Source organism: Meles meles, chromosome 10 (genome assembly GCF_922984935.1).
Source record: "Meles meles chromosome 10, mMelMel3.1 paternal haplotype, whole genome shotgun sequence".
In the NCBI taxonomy this organism is placed as follows: domain Eukaryota; kingdom Metazoa; phylum Chordata; class Mammalia; order Carnivora; family Mustelidae; genus Meles; species Meles meles.
In genome coordinates, this window is record NC_060075.1 from 11,968,018 (window position 1) to 11,986,772 (window position 18,755).

The following is an 18,755-nucleotide window of genomic DNA, read 5'->3' on the forward strand; positions in this document are numbered from 1 at the left end:
AGAGGGAGGTATCCGGAGAGGGAGGAAAGCAGGGTTGCCTCCAGGGGAGGGGCCCACTCCGAAGCCCTTCTGGGAACACTGCCCTGGATGATAGCGCCTGTGTGACAGGAAGTGTCAAAAGGACCTGATATAACTCTCTTTAATGCACCCCCTTCCTGAACTAGCTTCTCTCCCCTCCATCCTCCTCAGTTCAGGAGGGTGGAGACCAGAGTGGGGAAGAACCCGGGCCGGGGGAATGAGCTGGGCAGGTGGAATGAGACCTCCTCCCCGGAACCAGGAGGTAAGTGCCCTCCTTGACCCTTATGGGGCCGATGAATGACATCCCTTCCAGCTCTGACATTCCACAAACGCTAACCCTTCACAGCCTACTTGGTTCTTACCCAGAACAGGTAGCATTTCTCCTTTGTGCATCTCCCAGGGGTCCAAATAGGGCTGGGTTTAGGGAGAGTGAGGAGAATGATCTCTCTACAAAGGGACCCTGGCACTAACTTTTCCTTTCTCTTTCCTCTCCCCTTTCTTCCTCACCCCTCTCTCCCAATGCCCTCCATCTTGTGGTTTTCACTTCCTGGTTGCCTGTACAGAGATCTCCAGAAGAAAGGCTGCCCACTGCCCCTGAACCCAGTGGACAGTGGTCTGTGGTCAAGCGGGTGCTAATGGCTGGCCTGCTTTTCAGTGTGCTCCTTGGTTTCTCTGTGCTTTTGGTGTACATCTTCCGGAGCTGTGGCCCTCGTAAGCATGATCCTGGAATCCCCCAACCTAGTCAGCCCCTCCTCATCGGGGGCAGCCTCTGCCTGCCCGGCATCCCCGAGGCTTTATGCCCTTGGACTTACTCACCACTTATCCACTCCTCCCTCCCCACTTCCCGACTTCTTCCTCCCCATCTGCTCCTGGTCTTGGCTTCCTCACAGGGTCCCTCTCCCCTTTCTTCACCAGACATTCCTTTACCTAGCCCCTTGGGGGAGCCCTGTCCCTTTCGCTCTCTCTCTCTCTCCCTCTCCCAGTTCTGAGCCTTTCCCTGCAGGCCCCTGTATGACTCCTGTGTGTTGGGATCTCGTGGCTCGTTACCTGGCCTCTGGAAACACTAGTGTGGCCCCCTGCACCGATTTCTTCAGCTTTGCCTGTGGACAGGCCAAAGGGACCGATTATTCTTTCCAGGCTCTTGCAGAGGAGAATAAGAGCCGACTTCGGAGAATACTGGGTGAGGCCCTTTGGGCAAGTGGGTGGCTCTGAGCCTATTACTATCTTGTTGTCCCAAACCTGTGTGCTTGTGGGACAGCTGGTTGGCTTCTCTGTCACTGCAGCTTGCTCCTCAGCACCTCCCCCCTTCTCTCCTGTCCCTCTCGCCATCATCTTCTGTTTCCTGCTTGCCCACGACTACTGCATTCTCTTCAAGCTCTCCCCTTGTTACTGCCCCTAAATGTTCGATTTCTCTCCTATGCCTGGGACCTTCCCCACCTGTGTCCCCTCACCACCTTTTGCACATAAGCTCATGTGTCCATCACTCTCAGTCACCAGCCCCCCCACCCTGTCTTCTAGAGCCCCATCAGTGGTCAGTATCTTCCTCTCCTTCCCTGCATTTCCATCTCCTTCCCTCCTTCCTTCCATTTCCTGGCCCCCTCTCACCATTATCGCCTGTTCTCGATGGAAACCTTGGACCTTGGTGTGAAAGCCCGACTGGAAAAAAGGGGATCCTGGGGCTGGCCGGTTGGAATGATGTGGCCAGCGGGGTGAGAAGTGTGTGTGTGTGGGGGGGGGGGTAGTATCTGACTGTGTGTCAGGGAATGGATCCAGACTGGTACAAAGGGTGTGCTGGAAGAGGAGACACCCCGCTAAAGCCCCGGGGGGTGGAGAAGAGGCTATGTGTGGAGAAGACAAAAGACTGACAGGAGAAATCTGGGAAAGGCGCTGCAGCCATCTGGGAGGTTGAAAGTTGGGGGATGGTGGTGAGGATGGGGAATAAAATGGGGTGCAAAAGGCAGGCATTTCCAGTGTAAGGTGGCCGAGGGAGCGTGGGCTGTATCTGCTGGAATTTGGGACACATGAATGTATCCCTCTGCCTTCCTATTGATGGAGAAATAATGGAGGCTGGCCTTCCCTTGGTAGAGGGGCCATGCTTCCAGTTAAGGCCCAGAGATGAAAAGACAATGTACGCTCAGGATGAATGCTATTGCCCACAAGAGAGTGAGGGGTATCAGGGGCTGAGGGACAGGCAGCAGGTATTACAGAGTGGCTGATTCCAAAACATACGTCTTTGGGTTTTTGCCACATGTTTGCTTGTTTCCTGGGGTCCCAAGCGATGGCCTGGACCCTGTTTCCTGTCCTTGTTAAAACTTTCCAGATGATTTCCCTCCCTCCAATCCCTCAACATTCTTTGGTTTCCCAAATTTTTCTAATCTCTTCATTCACCTCCTTCCTGCTTTCCCTTTGCATCCTTTCTCCTGTACCCATAGGTGCTCCTAGGTGTTCTTGTCTCTTCCTTTTCCTCCCTGATTCTCTTCAGTGTCTCCTTTATTTTTCTCAGTCTTCCCCACACTCCCTCTCCCTGCACTTGCTCTCCCGTCGAGCCGATCCAGCCCTCCTATCGTCCCACCTGTCCACATCCCCATGTTCCTCTGCTTCCTTCCATGTCCCTGGGAGTCCCCTTTCTTGACCCCCTTCTCAGCTCTCTACTCCTCTAATTTTCTCATGCTTCCTTTCTAGAAGCCCCAGGTTCCTGGCACCTGGGCTCTGGAGAGGAGAAAGCCTTCCAGTTCTACAGGTCCTGCATGGACACAGATGCCATCGAAGCTGCTGGGGCTGCCCCCCTCAAACAAGTCATTGAGGAGGTGAGACCCAGGACGTTAACATTTCTAGATACAAAACACATAGGACCAATGTATGCTCAGGGCTGCCCCCCGCTTTTTTTTTCCCTAGAAAGGGATGGGGGGGGTCTCTTTCCTAGGGATCTCCAAGTTCCAGGAGGGAGATGGAAATACAATACCCTTTGGAAGCATGAGGACCTGGGTGTGGTAGAGAAAGAAGGATAGAGGTGGAGCCTCAAGGGCTCCAAGCGCTCAGAGTAGTGGTGAGAAGTAGCAGGTGTCTGAGGAAGGGGGTGGCAGGTCTCCCAGGCCATCACCCTATACTGAGCCCTGTCTCTCTGCTTCCCAGCTTGGAGGCTGGCGAATCTCCGGTAATTGGACTTCCTTAGACTTTAACCGAACTCTGAGACTTCTGATGAGTCAGTATGGTTATTTTCCATTCTTCAGAGCCTATCTACAACCTCATCCCACCCCTCCATACTCGCCAGTCATCCAGGTGAGGGATGCATTGGCAAAAATGCAGTAAGACCTGGGCCCGCTTGGTATTCTAGCCTAGCATCTCCTAGTGGAAGTTTGTGGGCTGGAGAGAGAGGACAAATGTGCAATGTAGGAAAGATCCCTATCTTGAGGGAAAATTATTGATGGGACACCAGGGACACTAGGTGAAATTAGGGAAAGGAATAGTAGGGCCAGTTGGGAGAAGACAGACGTAGTTCCTAGCTTCTTACTGCTTATCTGGATTACCCCTACAGCCTCTTAGTTAACCACATTATCTTCAGCATCACTCTCCTCGTATCTGCTCTTCATTCTTGTTAGAGGGATCTTTCTAAACCAAGAGCTAATTATGCTATTGTCTCTGTGTACATGCCTCCAATGCCTCACCAGGTCATCACAATCTAGTTCTTAATCCTTAACAAAGCCTTGCAAGTCCTTTTATGATCTGACCCTTACACACTTCTCCAGCCTTATCTCCTGCCCCATCCCTTGTTCCCCTTAAACCTCAAGCCATGCAAACTTACAGCTTCAGGACTATTCCTCAATTCTTTGAATACATGACTCCTTTGCTTGCAACACTACTTCCTAACCCCTCAAGCTCAGCCTACAAAACTCACGTATTTTTAAAACATGGGATTTGAACTTTATTTCTTCCAGGCAGACTTCACTGACACCCTAGTTATGAATTAGATAGACCCCCTTTGTCCTTCCACTTCCCAAACTCTCATCATTGAACACCATGTTAAAGACCATGAGACCCTGAAGAACAGGACCACAACTTGTTCATTTCTGTTCCCCAGAATCTAGTAGACGGCTTGGCAGTCAGAGGCCCACAGCGGGTGTTTGCTAAACAAGTAAATAAATAAAAATGTTGAAGGTATCAGTATTGTGGTGGGCAATGCAATCTATTTGACTCCTGCTCTCACAAATTCTACAGAATTATATGAGGATGAATATATAAGAAAAGCTGTTGTTAACCAGTATGAGGCATTCTAAATTTCTGTTCTAAGGGGTATGCTCAGGAGTTTAACCTGTGTGGCCTTTAAGGAGCAGTTAAGATCTGCAGTAGTTAAAGAATGGCTCAAAAAGGGGAGAATGTGAGCTGAGACTTGAAGCATGATCACATAGGTGAAGGTGAAGCTAAGGGCATCAGGAGGGCTTCGGGAAAGTCCTGAGCTAAGGGAAGAGGCTGAATGGTGTGACTCCTCTGTGGGGTCAGTGAGAGGCTGAGTTGTGGAACAGAGGGTTTGCGAGAGGGGGGAGGTGTGGTGGGAGATAGATAAGAGCAAGACTGAAGACTTGAGTTTGGGCCTGATGATTCCCGGCCTCAGAAGTCAGATGGATGCGATCACTTTGACTTAATAGAAAAAACAAAACAAAACAAAAATGCTGCTGGGTCCTTTCAAATATCAGGGCTGTGCATTGCACTTAAGCAGAGGCAGTGATTTTGGAGGTCAACCTAGAGATGTTGAGGAGTCTAGAGGAGCAATTTGTAGGTTCTGAACTAAGATGATTGTGAGGAATTGAAATGGAAAGGAAAGGCCAGGCATGAAGATTTAGGCAACTTCATCCCAGTGGTGATGGTCCCTGGTGCTTCTAGAGGACTTGGTGACTGACTGAATGTAAATGCAGAAAATGGAGAAACTGGAAAATGACCCCACAGTTTTGATGTGCTGTGAGTGGGAGGAGGATGGTTACCATCAACTGGAGAATGGATGGACTCTGAGGGGGAAAAATAGGTAGAACTGACTGCAGAGGGATCACCCCCATGGGGGCCTGGGGGCAGGGAGGAGAAGTCAGACCAGCATGGCTGAGGTACAGAGGACAGGGGAGGAGCATCTCAGGATGGATGGATCATCATGGATTCCAGAGATTTCTGAGCTCAGAGAATGAGGAATGAGAAGACACCATTGGGAAGCTTCTAGAAGAGAATATCAAAACAGTTTTGGAAATGGACAGATTGTACAGAGTTTAAGAGGAAAGTAAGGGAGTTGAAGCAGGGACAGAGATGACTTTAATTCTTCAAAATGTGGACATAAAATGTGATAAAGGAGCCATGTGAAAGATTTTTCAAGATGGGGGAAGCTTGAGGTGGGAACGGGATATTGAAGTTGGAGTAAAAAAAAAGGCAAAGTGTGGGAGCAAAGGTCTTTAGAACAGAATCAAGGACATGCCGGGGCTAAGGTAAGGACAGATGAGGTAAGTGAGGCACTTACCTGTGCACAAAATCAAAGAGGTTAGCAAAAACAGCAATCAAAGTAAATATTTTAATAATTAAAAATAATTAAAACCAATGCAAAAATCCATGATAAACAAAATATCAAATTTTTGTTCATTGTGGATGTTTTTGAAGAGATTATTTCTTCACAAAATGGACCAAAAATCTTATTGCAGACTGAGAAAAAAATCTTTAATTTTTCTTCAAAATGAATAAAAAAACACACTTTAGATTTTCAGGAAAAAAATCTATGATGAACAAAGATTTGATCTTTTAGTCAGCATAGATTTTAGCATTGATTTTTATTTAAAAAATACCAATTAGAATATTTATCTTGATTACCATTTTCAGTACCTCTTAAATCTTGTGAGTAATCTCACTCACTTAACTCTAGACCTGGCCCTAGTACAGGGGATGGCTTCCTTCAGGACATGGATCAGTATGCTTCTCTCTTGCTGAACACCCCTAAACTGGTTGAAATACCCACCCTGTCTTGACATTTCTATGTCTAGACTCTTTCCCCCCATGCTTCCTGGCCCAAACCCCTTCCTTTCTTTGTCCTCTCTACTCCTTCTCTGTGTCCTGAGGCCATCTTCTGTGGTATATTCCCCTTCTCCCCACACCTGTCCTCTCCTTCCTCCATGCTCCCTACTTCTCTCCAGTATCTCTTGTGTCCAGATAGACCAGCCAGAGTTTGATGTTCCCCTCAAGCAAGAGCAGGAACAGAAGATCTATGCTCAGGTAAGATGGCTCCATGGACAAAGGTCAGGTCCTGACCTCTGATGCTCAGAGAAAGGCAGGGGCCTCTGATGGCTGTGACTGAGGTTGCCCCTTCCCCAGATTGTGCGGGAATACGTGACTTACCTGAACCAGCTGGGAACCTTGCTGGGAGGAGAACCAAACAAAGTGCAAGAACATGCCTACCTGTCCATCTCCATTACCTCGCAGCTGTTTCAGTTTCTGAGGCCCCTGGAGCAGCGGCGGGCACAGGGAAAGCTCTTCCACATGGTCACTATTGACCAACTGCAGGTGCCTTGAACCAGGGACTAGAGGAGGGTGGGCATGAGGGCTTCTCTCCCAAACTTTCTTGTTCTCCCGATCTCCTTTCTCCTCATTCCTTAATTCCTTCTCATCCCTAGATTTCCTGGTTCCACCCCTTCCCCCAACAATCTCCCTCCCCACTCCCTGTCAAACCCTGAGGGAGGGGAACCATCCCCTTCAATCCCATCCCCCTCAGCCTTTGTGTCCCTCCTCTAAGGAAATGGCTCCTGCCATCGACTGGTTGTCTTGCTTGCAAGCAACATTCACGCCAATGCCGTTGAGCCCCTCCCAGCTTCTCTTGGTCCATGACCTGGAGTATTTGAAAAACATGTCTCAACTGGTGGAAGAGCAGCTGTCAAATCACAGGTTTGCCTCAGGTGGGATTGGGGAAGTATAAGGGAAATGGAAAATGTCTGAGGGCCAGGAGGCCTCAGGGACAAAGAAGATTATGGAAAATGCATGCTGGTAAGGTCCTCCCAGGAAGTTGGAAGGGACCCTTGGACACAAAAGGGCAGAGAATAATTGGCGTGGATGGCCCAAGAGGGAATGGAGGGAACAGGAGATATGAGAGGCTTGGGGGGCACGGGTAAGCAAAAACATACATGAAATGAGGTGTACAGGTACCCAGCAAGATACAGGGTTTACTGGGAGTAGAACCCACCCTGTGAAGAGCCTCTAAGCTATAGGAGATGCTAGATGACCGGTTACTAGGAACAGGGAAGGCATGTGTGTCTTCGCAGCTGGGAGGTGTGGACAGGAGGTGGAGGCACATGAGGCCAGTGGATGGATGAGGAGAAGGCTGGGGGTTCTTTAGGGAAAAAGCTAGGGGAGAAGCTGTTTCTCAGCTGTGAAGGATTATGAGGCCCTTATGGGTAAGGCTCTGTGTTGGGCTGCCATCCCCAGTGCCTGGGTGGCCACTACCTGAAGACAGTAGCTTCCTTCTGGGGGCTTGGGCTCAAGGCCCTTCTTCATAGTAACTCAGTGGCAGCAAATTCTAGAAATTCTTTGTGAAGGAAGCCAAGGGCCATTCTTGTGGGTGTGAGCAAGTTTATATATGGTTACAAATCAGATGTAAAGTGAACTGAGATTTCTTGGTTGTAAAAGTAGATGAATCTGTTGGTTAGATTCTTTAAATCAAGTCTTCCTCTAGCTCAGACCCTTCCCTCCCTGCAAATTGAGAAGTCACCTCTGCATCTAGTTCCTTCTACTACCATTCTCCAACTCACACCAAGAAAAGCTTTTCTTGACTTATTCCAAGGTCAAGTCTTTATTTTCTATAGCTGCAGAAGAGAAGGGCCTTCCCCCGGGAGTATCAAGGTGACTACACAAGGGAGGCTGTTCTCAAGGTACCCCCAGAGCCATGGGTGTATATGTTCATCTCTTTTCCTTCCTCAGAGACTTTCTGCAGAGCCACATGATCTTGGGGCTGGTGAGGACACTTTCTCCAGCCCTGGACAGTAAATTCCAAGAGGCACGCAGATCATTGATCCAGAAACTGGGGGAGCTGACCGAAAGACCACCTATGGTGAGGAGACAAAGGAATGAATTTTCCCAGAATGGGGGCTAAAGGAACATTTGCCATTTTGAGGGTTAAATGTTGGCATATCTCTCCCAGGGAGAGGGCACAAGTGCCCTTCAATGTCTAGTGTTTCCATAGAAGCAGACAGGTTGGGCATATCGTACTTATATTGAGGATTGAGATGCTGGGTACCATACATTTACACACATCTAGCTATTTTCATGGCCTTTGGCAGAGTACTAAGGTGCAAATACAAGACTCTAAAATGATCAACAATTGCTTTTCCTTTGTCATGATCTTTAAACTCTTTGTCTAGTTATCCAGAGCTCTGTGATTTGAGGACATGGACCTAAAGCTTAGGATTCACTGGGATGCAAGACATGAGTAGCAAGCAGTGGCCTTTCCTCTATCTAGGTGGTTACAGTGTTTGATGTTCAAATGTGCTTCACAAAGATTTCATCTCTGACAACTAGTAGGATCTGCTGGGCCACAGCATGGGCTTTGTGGTCCAGATCCTGATATATGTGAGGTGGTGGCTGTGTCGTAAACACACTAACCCAGGTCTCCTATGTCACATAAGATGTGGAGACACTCTTACCAAGAACTTTGGAACCCTAGGTCAGACACATCCAAATGCAAGCAAAGGTGTCTAGAACATTAGATATGCTCCAACCTTAATCAAGGCCTCAGTGTAGTCTTGAAAATCTCTGGGGTTTCTTTTTCTTAGTAATTTGTGGACCATTTCTGTGGCTTGGAGAAATTCACTGCTTTGGTGACCTGAAGTATCTGTGGAGTTCAGAGAGGGGAAATGTATGAAATGCATAGGGACTGTGATGTCATTATCGAGTATTGGGAGTAAGCTATTTTTCTAAGCCCTCTAGATATGTATGAGCTGATTTAATTCTCTGAAGAATTTCCTGAGGTAGGCATATCATTTATGCCTATTTTATGATGGGGAAATTGAGGCACAAAATCTAAGTAACTTGTTCAAGATATTACAGCTAGTAAGTTGGTCCTGCTAGGATTTGAGCTCTGGTAGTCTAGCTTGAGGGTCTGTGCTTGATCACTGTGGTAAGAAGAAAACAAAACAAAGCAACAAAAACAACAACAAAACACTCCTTTTTAGGACTTTCTCTCAGACGGGCAAGTCTCCAAGAAGCTTCTATCCAGCCTTTCTCTTGACACAGATGAAGCAGACAGAACTCCAACTCCTCTTAGTTGACATTGCTACAAAGTCCCTGGCAACAAACAGCTTTCTGTCAATCCCAGAACCATGGTATGATGGTACTTCTTGACGGATGTAGGGGTGCCAATACTGAAATTACACTTGAAGAACTTAGAAGGCTTACAGATTGCTTAAGTTGCCATCCTTTATATACTTACATACATCCTTTATATCCATTATGTCCATCCTCATATACCATTAGGATTATAGCTGTCCTTGGGCTTGAAAGCTGACTCAAGTTCTACCAACAAGTAGAGTAAGAATAATAGCTAATGAACAGTGAGTGTTACTGTATGTCAGGCACTGCTTGGAACACTTAGCGTGGGTGATTTTATTTAACCCTCACAAACACTCTGAGGTCCTTAGAAAGGGCAAGTAGATTTCCTCAGATCACACAGCTCATTAGATGAAGAAATGGACCCCAAAACAGACCTGTCCATCTCATGAGGCCATGTTTTTAATTACATACTATGTAGGATTGAGAAATCAGCGGGTAGGAAAACATAAAATGGGTTGGAAAATTCTTTCTACAAAGGTCAAGATAGTAAATACTTTTGGTTTTGTGGCCCATACAGTCTGTGTTGCAACCACCCAGCTCTGCCCTTGTAGCACAAAAGCAGCTGTGCGCAGAGTAAATGAGTGGGTGTAGCTGCGTTCCAGAAAGACCCTGGGTCACATGACAAACCCTCAGATTTCCCAAGAGCGAGACCTGAGGGAAGGTTGGATTGGCAATGGGATCTCCCTGCTAGACATAGGACAGAGGCAGTTGTCTAGAGAGTTGAAAGGTTTTTCTGGCAAGGAAATGGACATTACTTCATTGGACAAGGGATAGAGCAGGCTGGCTAAGATTTGGGGCCACATAAGGGACCCCCCTGTGGTTCTGGCTGAGAAGAGATGGTGAAGCATGCATGGAAGGTTCTGCCTGCTGTTGTTGGCACAAAAAACCAAAGGGAGGAAATCAGAGAGGGATGGAGGGGGGCCAGTAGGCCACTGGAAAGATTTGGCTTTTCTTGGCATGAAATGGAGGCCTACAGAAAGATTGGTCTGTTTTATGTTTCAAGAGAATGTATTTAGAAGGTAAGCAACAGGCGCTGTGATGGATGTGAGCTGTGAGGAGGAGGGAGTCAGATACCACCAACCCATTGGTCTTGATATAACCAAAATTCATGGTTTTACCCAATGGTTATTAATTGCGGATTTCTAACCATATTCTTTGGAGTGAATTCTAATTTATAGAATCCCAATTCAGTAATATGAGGTCTTATTAACTGGCCATATTTTGTTGAATGATTTTGAATATACAGTCAGTGAAATGGCCATTAAACCAGGTCTTCCTCTTATTAAACTTGAGAAGCTGAATTTGGGGAAGTAAAAGCAGAACGCCACATTTATACCTGTGGAGTGAACTCTTCATATTCAGCCCAGCATCCTGATTTGCTCAGGTGATTTTAGCCTTTGTTCCAGTCCTCTGTTGTATTACCTTTCCCTTCCCATTGTTGGTCATTTGCAGCTTTATTTAGTGTATCTTCATCTAGACTATGATTAAAATACTGAAGGAGGAAGAGCAGCAGGTCAGGTCACTGAGGACCTAGCTATAAATTCATCCATTAATTTATGCAACAAAAATATTTACTGAGCACCTACTATGTGCCAGACACTTCTCTCCACCCTTGGGATACCACACAGGCAAAAGACAAAGCCCCTGCCCTCAGACACTGATATTCTGATGAAGGAAGAAAGACAATAAACTAAGGAAATAAAATATGTTCGGTGGCAATTAGTATTACAGAGAAAGAAATCAGGAAAGGGCGAAATGGCATACTAGGTGGGGAGCATGTTGTGGTTTTTGGTAGGATGTCAGGGAAGCTCATGTGGACTTGGAGTCATTGGTCACCAAGGTTTCATTATGGTTCACCCCGCTAAAAAGCCACGCTATTATATTATCTTCCAATACAGATTTCTGCATCTCATTCACAAGGTCTTGGTTTATGGTTTACCCAAAGGCCTCCACGAAACCAATGGCAACACAATGGGGGGGCGGGTACATTAAGGTTTACAAAGTGCTTTCGATGTGGTGCTTCATTTGATCTCCCAAGCAATGGGGGGTGGGGGTGGGCAGGCAGGTATTACTCTCCCATGGACGGCTCCTGTAACCAAAGTGCAGGGGTTAATAATCCACATTTAGTAAATACTGATTTCTCTGTTCAGAGATAGTATTGTGGTGGTTCCTTGAAGATGAATCTGGACAATCAACGTGTTTTCTTGGCCTTAAAGCTTTTGACGATCTTTTAGCTAATCACCAGCAGTCAAAAATTAGGAGATGGCATGATAGTGGTCACATCTCCAGCATTTTTGAGTGCACGTTTGGTAAGCGTGAAGCTGAAGCAGCCCTGAGCTTACGTTCCTCAGGGGTCACAAGTGACAGGGGCTGAGTAAGGCAGCTCTATTCAGCCTGAGTATGCTCTGTGCATTGACCCTAGTCCCTCTATGCCCCGTGGATCTGACGCTGGCTTCTTCTCAGTTACCCCACCACTGCCCCTTATTGAGTCTGTGACTCCTGGTCTCTGGGTTATACTAGTTTGGTGAGGTTTTAACCAGAAAAATTGTTATTATTGTGGCATTATTTGTCTTTAGTGATCCCTTAGTAGTTATATGCTGTTTCTCAAGTGTTCAGAAATGATTGGCTTAATGACTTATTCTAGAATTGGTGTCAAAATTAACATTAAGGATTCCTGGGTGGTGTATAATTTCTAAAATTTACTCTCCCTCTATGGCAAATTAAGAATATTTATGCTTCCCTTCAGAATCCTAGAATTTTCTTCTGATTTCTATTATTTCTTAAATATTATTATTTGTAGTTCTAAGGTTATATCTGCAGCTTATCTCTGTTCCCTAAAATTAATGTACTGGGCTTCATTATCTTGAGCTTGAAGTATTTCTTCCATCTTTTATATTTTGGCAATGATTGTTCCCACTATATTTCTCTCTCTTTCTCTCTCTCTCTTTTAGAGAGAGGGAGTGCACATGAGAGAGAGTGGGGGGAGGGGAAGAGGGATAGGAACAGAGAGAGAGTTTTAAGTAGGCCCCACATCCAGGGTGGAGTCTGATCTCATGAACCTGAGCTGAAATCAAGAGTCAGACACCACTGACTGAGCCACCCAGGTGCCCCTCATTTTCTCTATTTTTAATATATATAGTATGCTCTATCTTTCCATGTCTTGAGAGACAGCTCAGATACTCAGAACTCCCAGTAGATGAATATATAACCCGTCAACTTCCACCCCAAGACCTGCATTTATTTATAGATTCTGGAAGTTATTTTGCTGCTCATGGGAGATGTGACCCAGCACAACTGTGACCAAAGGAATTCCAGAGTTTTGCAGGGGTTAATGATAGGTAGTCTAGGTGGCATCTATGCCCTCCAGGAACCAGGTCAGACCCTGCTGGGGCCTAGGCTATGGGGACAGGCATGGAGGAGGCAAAAGCTGTTGGAAAAATGTGCAGGCATTAGCAAAAGGGATCAGGAAACAACTCAAGAATGAAGAGGTGTGGAAAGGGCAGGCAGATCAACCAAGCTCAAGGCTGATGTGCTTGCTGCCATCCTGGGGGTGGCCGCTACCTCCCCCATGCTCCCCAACAGCCTGATGAAAGTCAGTCTCAGATCCAGGCCTGTCATCAGGAGGCCAGTGGGGGATGGACAGTCACTGAAGGCAGCCATCTGAGCCTGCCCTTGACCCAGTCATGGCTGTCAGATACAGGTTCTCCATCAGTTCATCTTCACTGTGCACGTTTGTGTTTTAGAGCTGCAGCCAATATGCTGTAGAGAGTGGCTGAGTCCTTATCCTCACAAGAGGGGACAAGAACACACAAATGTGGGCAACTGGGTCTGGAGCAACCTTCAAAATGGTGAAGGTCAAAATAGGCAGACCCCAAAGTGTCTTCTTCAATGACAACAATACTGGCTTTCCCTTTTTGTTTCCTCTCTTGTGGGAAGCCCCTTAAACTCTCTCTTGGTACCAGAAGGCATAGTGGCAACCTAACTCTCTTCCCCGCAAGGAGATCTGAGAGGAGTAAATAAGTTACAGGAATGAAGTCTTGTGACTTCATCCCTGCTTACCCCAAATTTACATATTAGCTGTTTTTACAGAGTCCCAGCTAAACCTTCCCCTAGGCCAACTCTCTCACCCTTGACCTGTTGAGCGTGTTTCTCAGTTGGTCTCATGTCATCTCTAGGCCCAATTCCTGGTCGGCTCCTCAAAGCCATCCCCAACCCCATAAATACCTTCCCGGCATCTCTCTCTTATGTTGGTCAATTTCTCTGTCCCCATGCTAAGAACACCCCAGTTGCCAAGCCCCTACTGAGTTTTTGTACAACCACCTGTCTGCCTTTGAAGTTGACGATGTCTTTCATCTCATCCTCTTTTCCCTGATTTGACCAAAAGTTTCTTGGTTTTCTGAATTCATGTTTAGTCTTTTCTTTTGTCTCCTTCTCCTACCAAACAATATGGTGTCTAAAACCCATTTTAACTCTGATAATTTTCTTCTTTTTAAGACAAAGTTCTTATAGTCCACAATAACCATTTGGAAAGTTGGGGAAGGTAGCAGAATGGAATTTCTTTTAAGCAAAGAAACATGGGAGGGTGGCAGCCTTTACTGGGCTACCAGCATGGTGCATGTGGCAGGCAGGGACTGGGTGGCCAACAGACCTGCTGAGGTGATAGGTTTGGTGTATAGTCCTCTCCTATCCAGGAGCCTTTCTGTTCTCCATAAGGGTGCCTCTGAAAGAACTTGTTTTCAAATTTGGTAGTCAATAAATAAGATGTTTCACCCAGTCCAGGCTCATGAGACTAATCCTGGAGGATAGAGCCTTTTTTATTACCAAGTGGCAATAGCCCCATGTGTATCACCAAAAAGGATGATAGAGCAAAGTGAGACAAACCCAGAAAGACAGAGAAAGAGAGCTTCCCCTGTGGATAAAGGTCTAGATGTGTTAGGACCGGGGAGATGGATGAGGAAGAATGCTTGATGGGAACCATTCATTCCAGATTTGTCTCCACAGCCTTCCCGCCCTCGATGGATGAAGTGTGTGGAGGATACAGGAACCTTCTTCAAGCCTACTCTGGCAGCCTTGTTTGTCCATGAGGCCTTCAGCCCGAGCACCCAAAGTGCTGTATGTGAGGGCTCTTCCCCAGCCCATGTCCCTCCACCCCTTTCTACCCAATCATTCTCTCCTAATTCTATTGACTGCGCCCTACTCTATGTTTGGGGGATGGTCAGGGAGTCAGGCAGTCCCAGAGAGAGAGACCACACTATGAGAGAGAAGTCAAAGGAGGCCAGCCTGCATCCCTAGGGTTTGCATAGTTTTACTACAGGACGCAATTGCACACAACATGCACGGAATTTGGACAAGTTACCTAACTTTGCTGCACTTGTGTTTCTTCAACCATAAAATGAGAAAATTGAACTCGATGGCCTCTAAACGAATCCCTGTTTCTCTATGATTTCTTAACAACACAGGAAACGACAGGAAAATGGAATGATATAATCTTAAAAAGTTCAGTGAATGAGTACTGAATAGTCTTTGCTTCCCATGTGGCTGATACTCTTGTAAGCACTTTGCATGAACTACTTTAATGCCTAATATCATCCTGATTTTAGAGAAGAGAGAACTGAAGTACAGAGAGGTTAAGTAACTTGCCCAAGATCAGCTAGTATCAGTTAGTAGAGTCAGGATTTGAGCTCAGGCTTCTGATATCGTCATCCATTTACCTCTATCAAGAAAGGATACAAACAAGGTAGATGGATGGGAAAGCAGTAACCACAGTCAGTTGTGAAGCTGGGAAGACTTCAGCTTGTTGGAAAGCTGAAATGCCCAGAAAGATGGAGAAAGGAAATGTGGCCATAATTAAGAGAGTGTGAGGACAAGGGGTTTCAAGAGCAGGGAAGGGAATGATGGTCCTCTTCCTCCCTCTGCTTTCTGAGTGGATCGCCTGGCCAAGGGTAAGGATGGTATCTCCCTCCCCTGGAAGGCTGATATCTCCCATGAAAAGGAACTTTCTCCTCTATTGAGCTCAGGAGTGACCAGCTCTCAGATTTCCTTTCTGTGTGTGGCACCTCCTTTCTGTCCCCCCAGATCTCTGTGCTCTGGGTTTCCACTCACCTAGTTAATATTACTTCCTGCTTCCTGTCTCAGAGATCTTCCCCCTTCTCTGGTAGCTCCTTGGAGCCAAGGCCCTTCTTAGAGGCCCAGCAGGCAGGACCCCAGACTGAAGCTGACCCTGATTCTGTTTCTCTATCCTGGCCCCTTCACAGGCTATGGAGTTATTTACTGCAATCAAGAATGCCCTCATCAGCCGCCTCAGAAGGATTCCCTGGATGGATGAGAAGACCCAGAAAGAGGCCCAGAACAGGGTGAGCTCATAGTGAAATACCAGAGTCAGAAGGGGTGGAATTCAGTATTGGACCCAGAGATCACACAGGTGGGAGGAGAGTGCAAAGGCACAAGGACATATGGCACGTGTAAACACCAATATGCTGCACACATACCCTGGTGACAACACAAATGTTGGGACCAGGGCAGTGAGCACAAGATATTCTCTCTGATCGACTTGGGGTAGCTAGGTTTCTTCTATCTTTTGTGTTTCTCCCCAGGTGACCCAACTGCAGGTGAAGATGGGGGCCCCAGAATGGGCCCTGGAGCCATCACTGGCCAGACAGGAATACAACGATGTGGGTCCCTGCCCTTGCCAGCTCCTCATTAGTCCTCAACCCCCTGACCCACCTGAGTGGCAGATAATCGGTTTATCCTGGGCAATCCTAACTGACCCCTTCCTTGCCCTGGTGATGGCTGGGTTTTATGGGTGAATATCCACACTGTGGGTCTTGCCAGCAGAACAACAGAACCTTTTCAGGTCACACTGAGTGTGTGTGCAGGCATATATACATGCATTCTTGTGACTTGCCTGAGCATGTTTATCTGTGCTCTGATTTGTGTAAAGCCTGTCTGCACCGACATGTGGCGGTGTCATTGTGCTGCCTTCCACTGTGCTATGGATGTCTATATGCCGGGGCTTATCCATCTGTGTTCAGATGTACCCATCAGGGTATGTCAGTGTGCATCTGTATTTGTCTCTGTGTATCCGAGTCACTTCCTGCCTCCTCCCAGATACAGCTTGGACCCAGCTACCTGCAGTCCTTCCTGAGCTGTGTCCGATCCCTCCAAGCTAGAATTGTCCAGAGCTTCTTGCAGTCTTTCCCCTACCACAGGTATAAGAGCAAGGGAGACATAGACCCTGCATCTCAGAGATACCCATTCAAGATTAGCAGGAAAGATGGGGGCTTGGGGAAACAGGAACAGTGTGACAGTAGTTGAGAGGGACTTCATGTCTGGTGGGAGGGACCATAAATGATGGAGATGGTGTTCATATGTGCTCTTCCCATAGGTGGCAGGTATCCCCCTGGGGGGTCAATGCTTATTATTCAATACCTGACCATGTGGTGGTCTTCCCAGCTGGACTCCTCCAACCGCCATTCTTCCACCCTGGCTACCCCAGGTAGGGGCTATTCCCTGAGGGTGGGCAAGGGATTTCCCAAGCGTGATGGACAGATGTTATGATGGATGGGACTTGTGGTCAGAGAATTGGGGTCAAAAACTTGGAAGGACTCTGGGAGTAAGACAAACCTCTGTCTCCCCAGAGCCGTGAACTTTGGCGCTGCTGGCAGCATTATGGCCCATGAGCTGTTGCACATCTTCTACCAGCTCTGTGGGTAACAGTGGGCCATTGGGAGGTGGGGCCATTGGGAACCCAGGTGAAGGCCCCAAAAGAGGCTGTGAGGAGAAAGGGTGGGCTCCTGGTGGGACAGTTCTGAACCCTTTGCAATGCTTCTGGGGGCCAGCCCAGTCTGTGGTAGCCCCCTTGTACTCATCCTTACATGGTGCCTCACTATTTCTTTACCTGGCGGCATTTTCAACAGTACTCCCTGGGGGCTGCCCAGCCTGTGACACCCGTACCCTACAGGGGGCGCTACGGTGCATGAAACACCACTATGAGACCATTCCCTTACCCAATGGAACCTCCTTCAATGGATCTCGGACATTCCTGGAGAATGCTGCAGACATTGGGGGGCTGGCCATTGCACTGCAGGTAACTCCCATCCCAGGAGCCAGGATCTGTTAATAGCCATTCCTCTACCATCCCTCATGCAAACATAGCTGTAAAGTCTTTTACTCTTCATATCCCCATTGAAGAGATGGTGATCCCTTCCTACCCCACAAATCCCTCTTTCCTAGGATATCCATATTTTTTTTTCCTTGTTTAGACCAGTGTGTCTGTGAAGAACTTGGGCAAAAACCACAAACTGGTTTTAGGTTTTGTATGTATGGCATCAGACTTCCAAATGGCCATGGTTCTGGAGTCTAACTAAGGGCTACTCCCCATCCCACCCCCATATGCAGGCATACAGCAAGAGGCTGTTATGGCACCATGGGGAGACCACCCTGCCGAACCTGGACCTCAGTCCTCAGCAACTCTTCTTCCGAAGCTATGCCCAGGTAGACAGCTGCCATCTCCCCCCACGGCTCGCTCCATGTCAGAGAAGTACCTTACTGCTAATGCTTAAAGAACAGCTCCTCCCTGAAATGCCTTCTCCCAAACAGCCCCAACCCTCTTCCATAGAAGTCCCCACTGTCATCTTTTATGCATACCACTTGGGGCCATCTTTTCATTTTACTATAAATTCTTCTACCAAATTCGGCACCCCTTTCAATAAAGAAAAAACTCTACTGCCAAATCCCTCTGAGATGAGCTCAACTTTTTCTTCTCTCATTTCTCCTCAAAAATGAGCCTCCAACAGACTGTCTATAGACCCCAGTCCTATTTGGAGACCTCAGCCCAGGTGTGGTCCACATCTGACAGCACTCCCTAAGTACCAGGTGCTCTCTCAACAAGACACTACACCCAATTCCTCAATATTCTGAAAGACCCTCTCACAGAGGTTTTCCAATAAACCCCACCTCTCAGTCACTGACAGATGATCTGACTGCACAGCCCAGGCCCCCTCTCATATGCCTCTTGCCAGATCGAGAGACCAACAACTGTGTGGCTTGATCCCTGCTCTCATCTTTGCCATCCCTAGTCACCACCTTGGCACTGGTCTGCCTCATCCTACTGACCCTGATCTACCCTATGATACTGCCATGTTCCTTACCCCCCCATACCTCTCTTTCTCCACAGGTGATGTGTAGGGAGCCTGGCACCCAGCAGCCCAAGGATCCTCATAGCCCACCCACCCTTCGAGTCCACGGGCCACTCAGCAACACCCCAGCTTTTGGCAGACATTTCCACTGTCCACACGGTACCCTCTTGAACCCCTCTAGCCACTGCCAACTCTGGTAGCCTGGCTACCACAGAGACTTCAATCAGGTGTCACAACATCTCCCTGCTCCATCCATAGAAT

General features: G+C 47.4%; 1 protein-coding gene across 1 annotated transcript; it reads left to right on the forward strand.

The window, feature by feature from the left end:
- Positions 1 to 201: 201 nt before the first annotated feature.
- Positions 202 to 18,701, forward strand: KEL (Kell metallo-endopeptidase (Kell blood group)). The gene is made up of 18 exons (XM_046020987.1): positions 202 to 280; positions 582 to 729; positions 1,022 to 1,198; positions 2,701 to 2,825; positions 3,151 to 3,297; positions 6,193 to 6,255; positions 6,355 to 6,543; positions 6,773 to 6,921; positions 7,951 to 8,080; positions 14,359 to 14,469; positions 15,612 to 15,710; positions 15,951 to 16,028; positions 16,465 to 16,565; positions 16,742 to 16,852; positions 16,995 to 17,062; positions 17,274 to 17,443; positions 17,755 to 17,850; positions 18,533 to 18,701. The coding sequence occupies exons 1-18, from the start codon at positions 236 to 238 to the stop codon at positions 18,692 to 18,694; spliced, it is 2,169 nt and encodes a 722-aa protein (XP_045876943.1). The 5' UTR covers positions 202 to 235; the 3' UTR covers positions 18,695 to 18,701.
- The last annotated feature ends 54 nt before the right edge of the window (positions 18,702 to 18,755 follow it).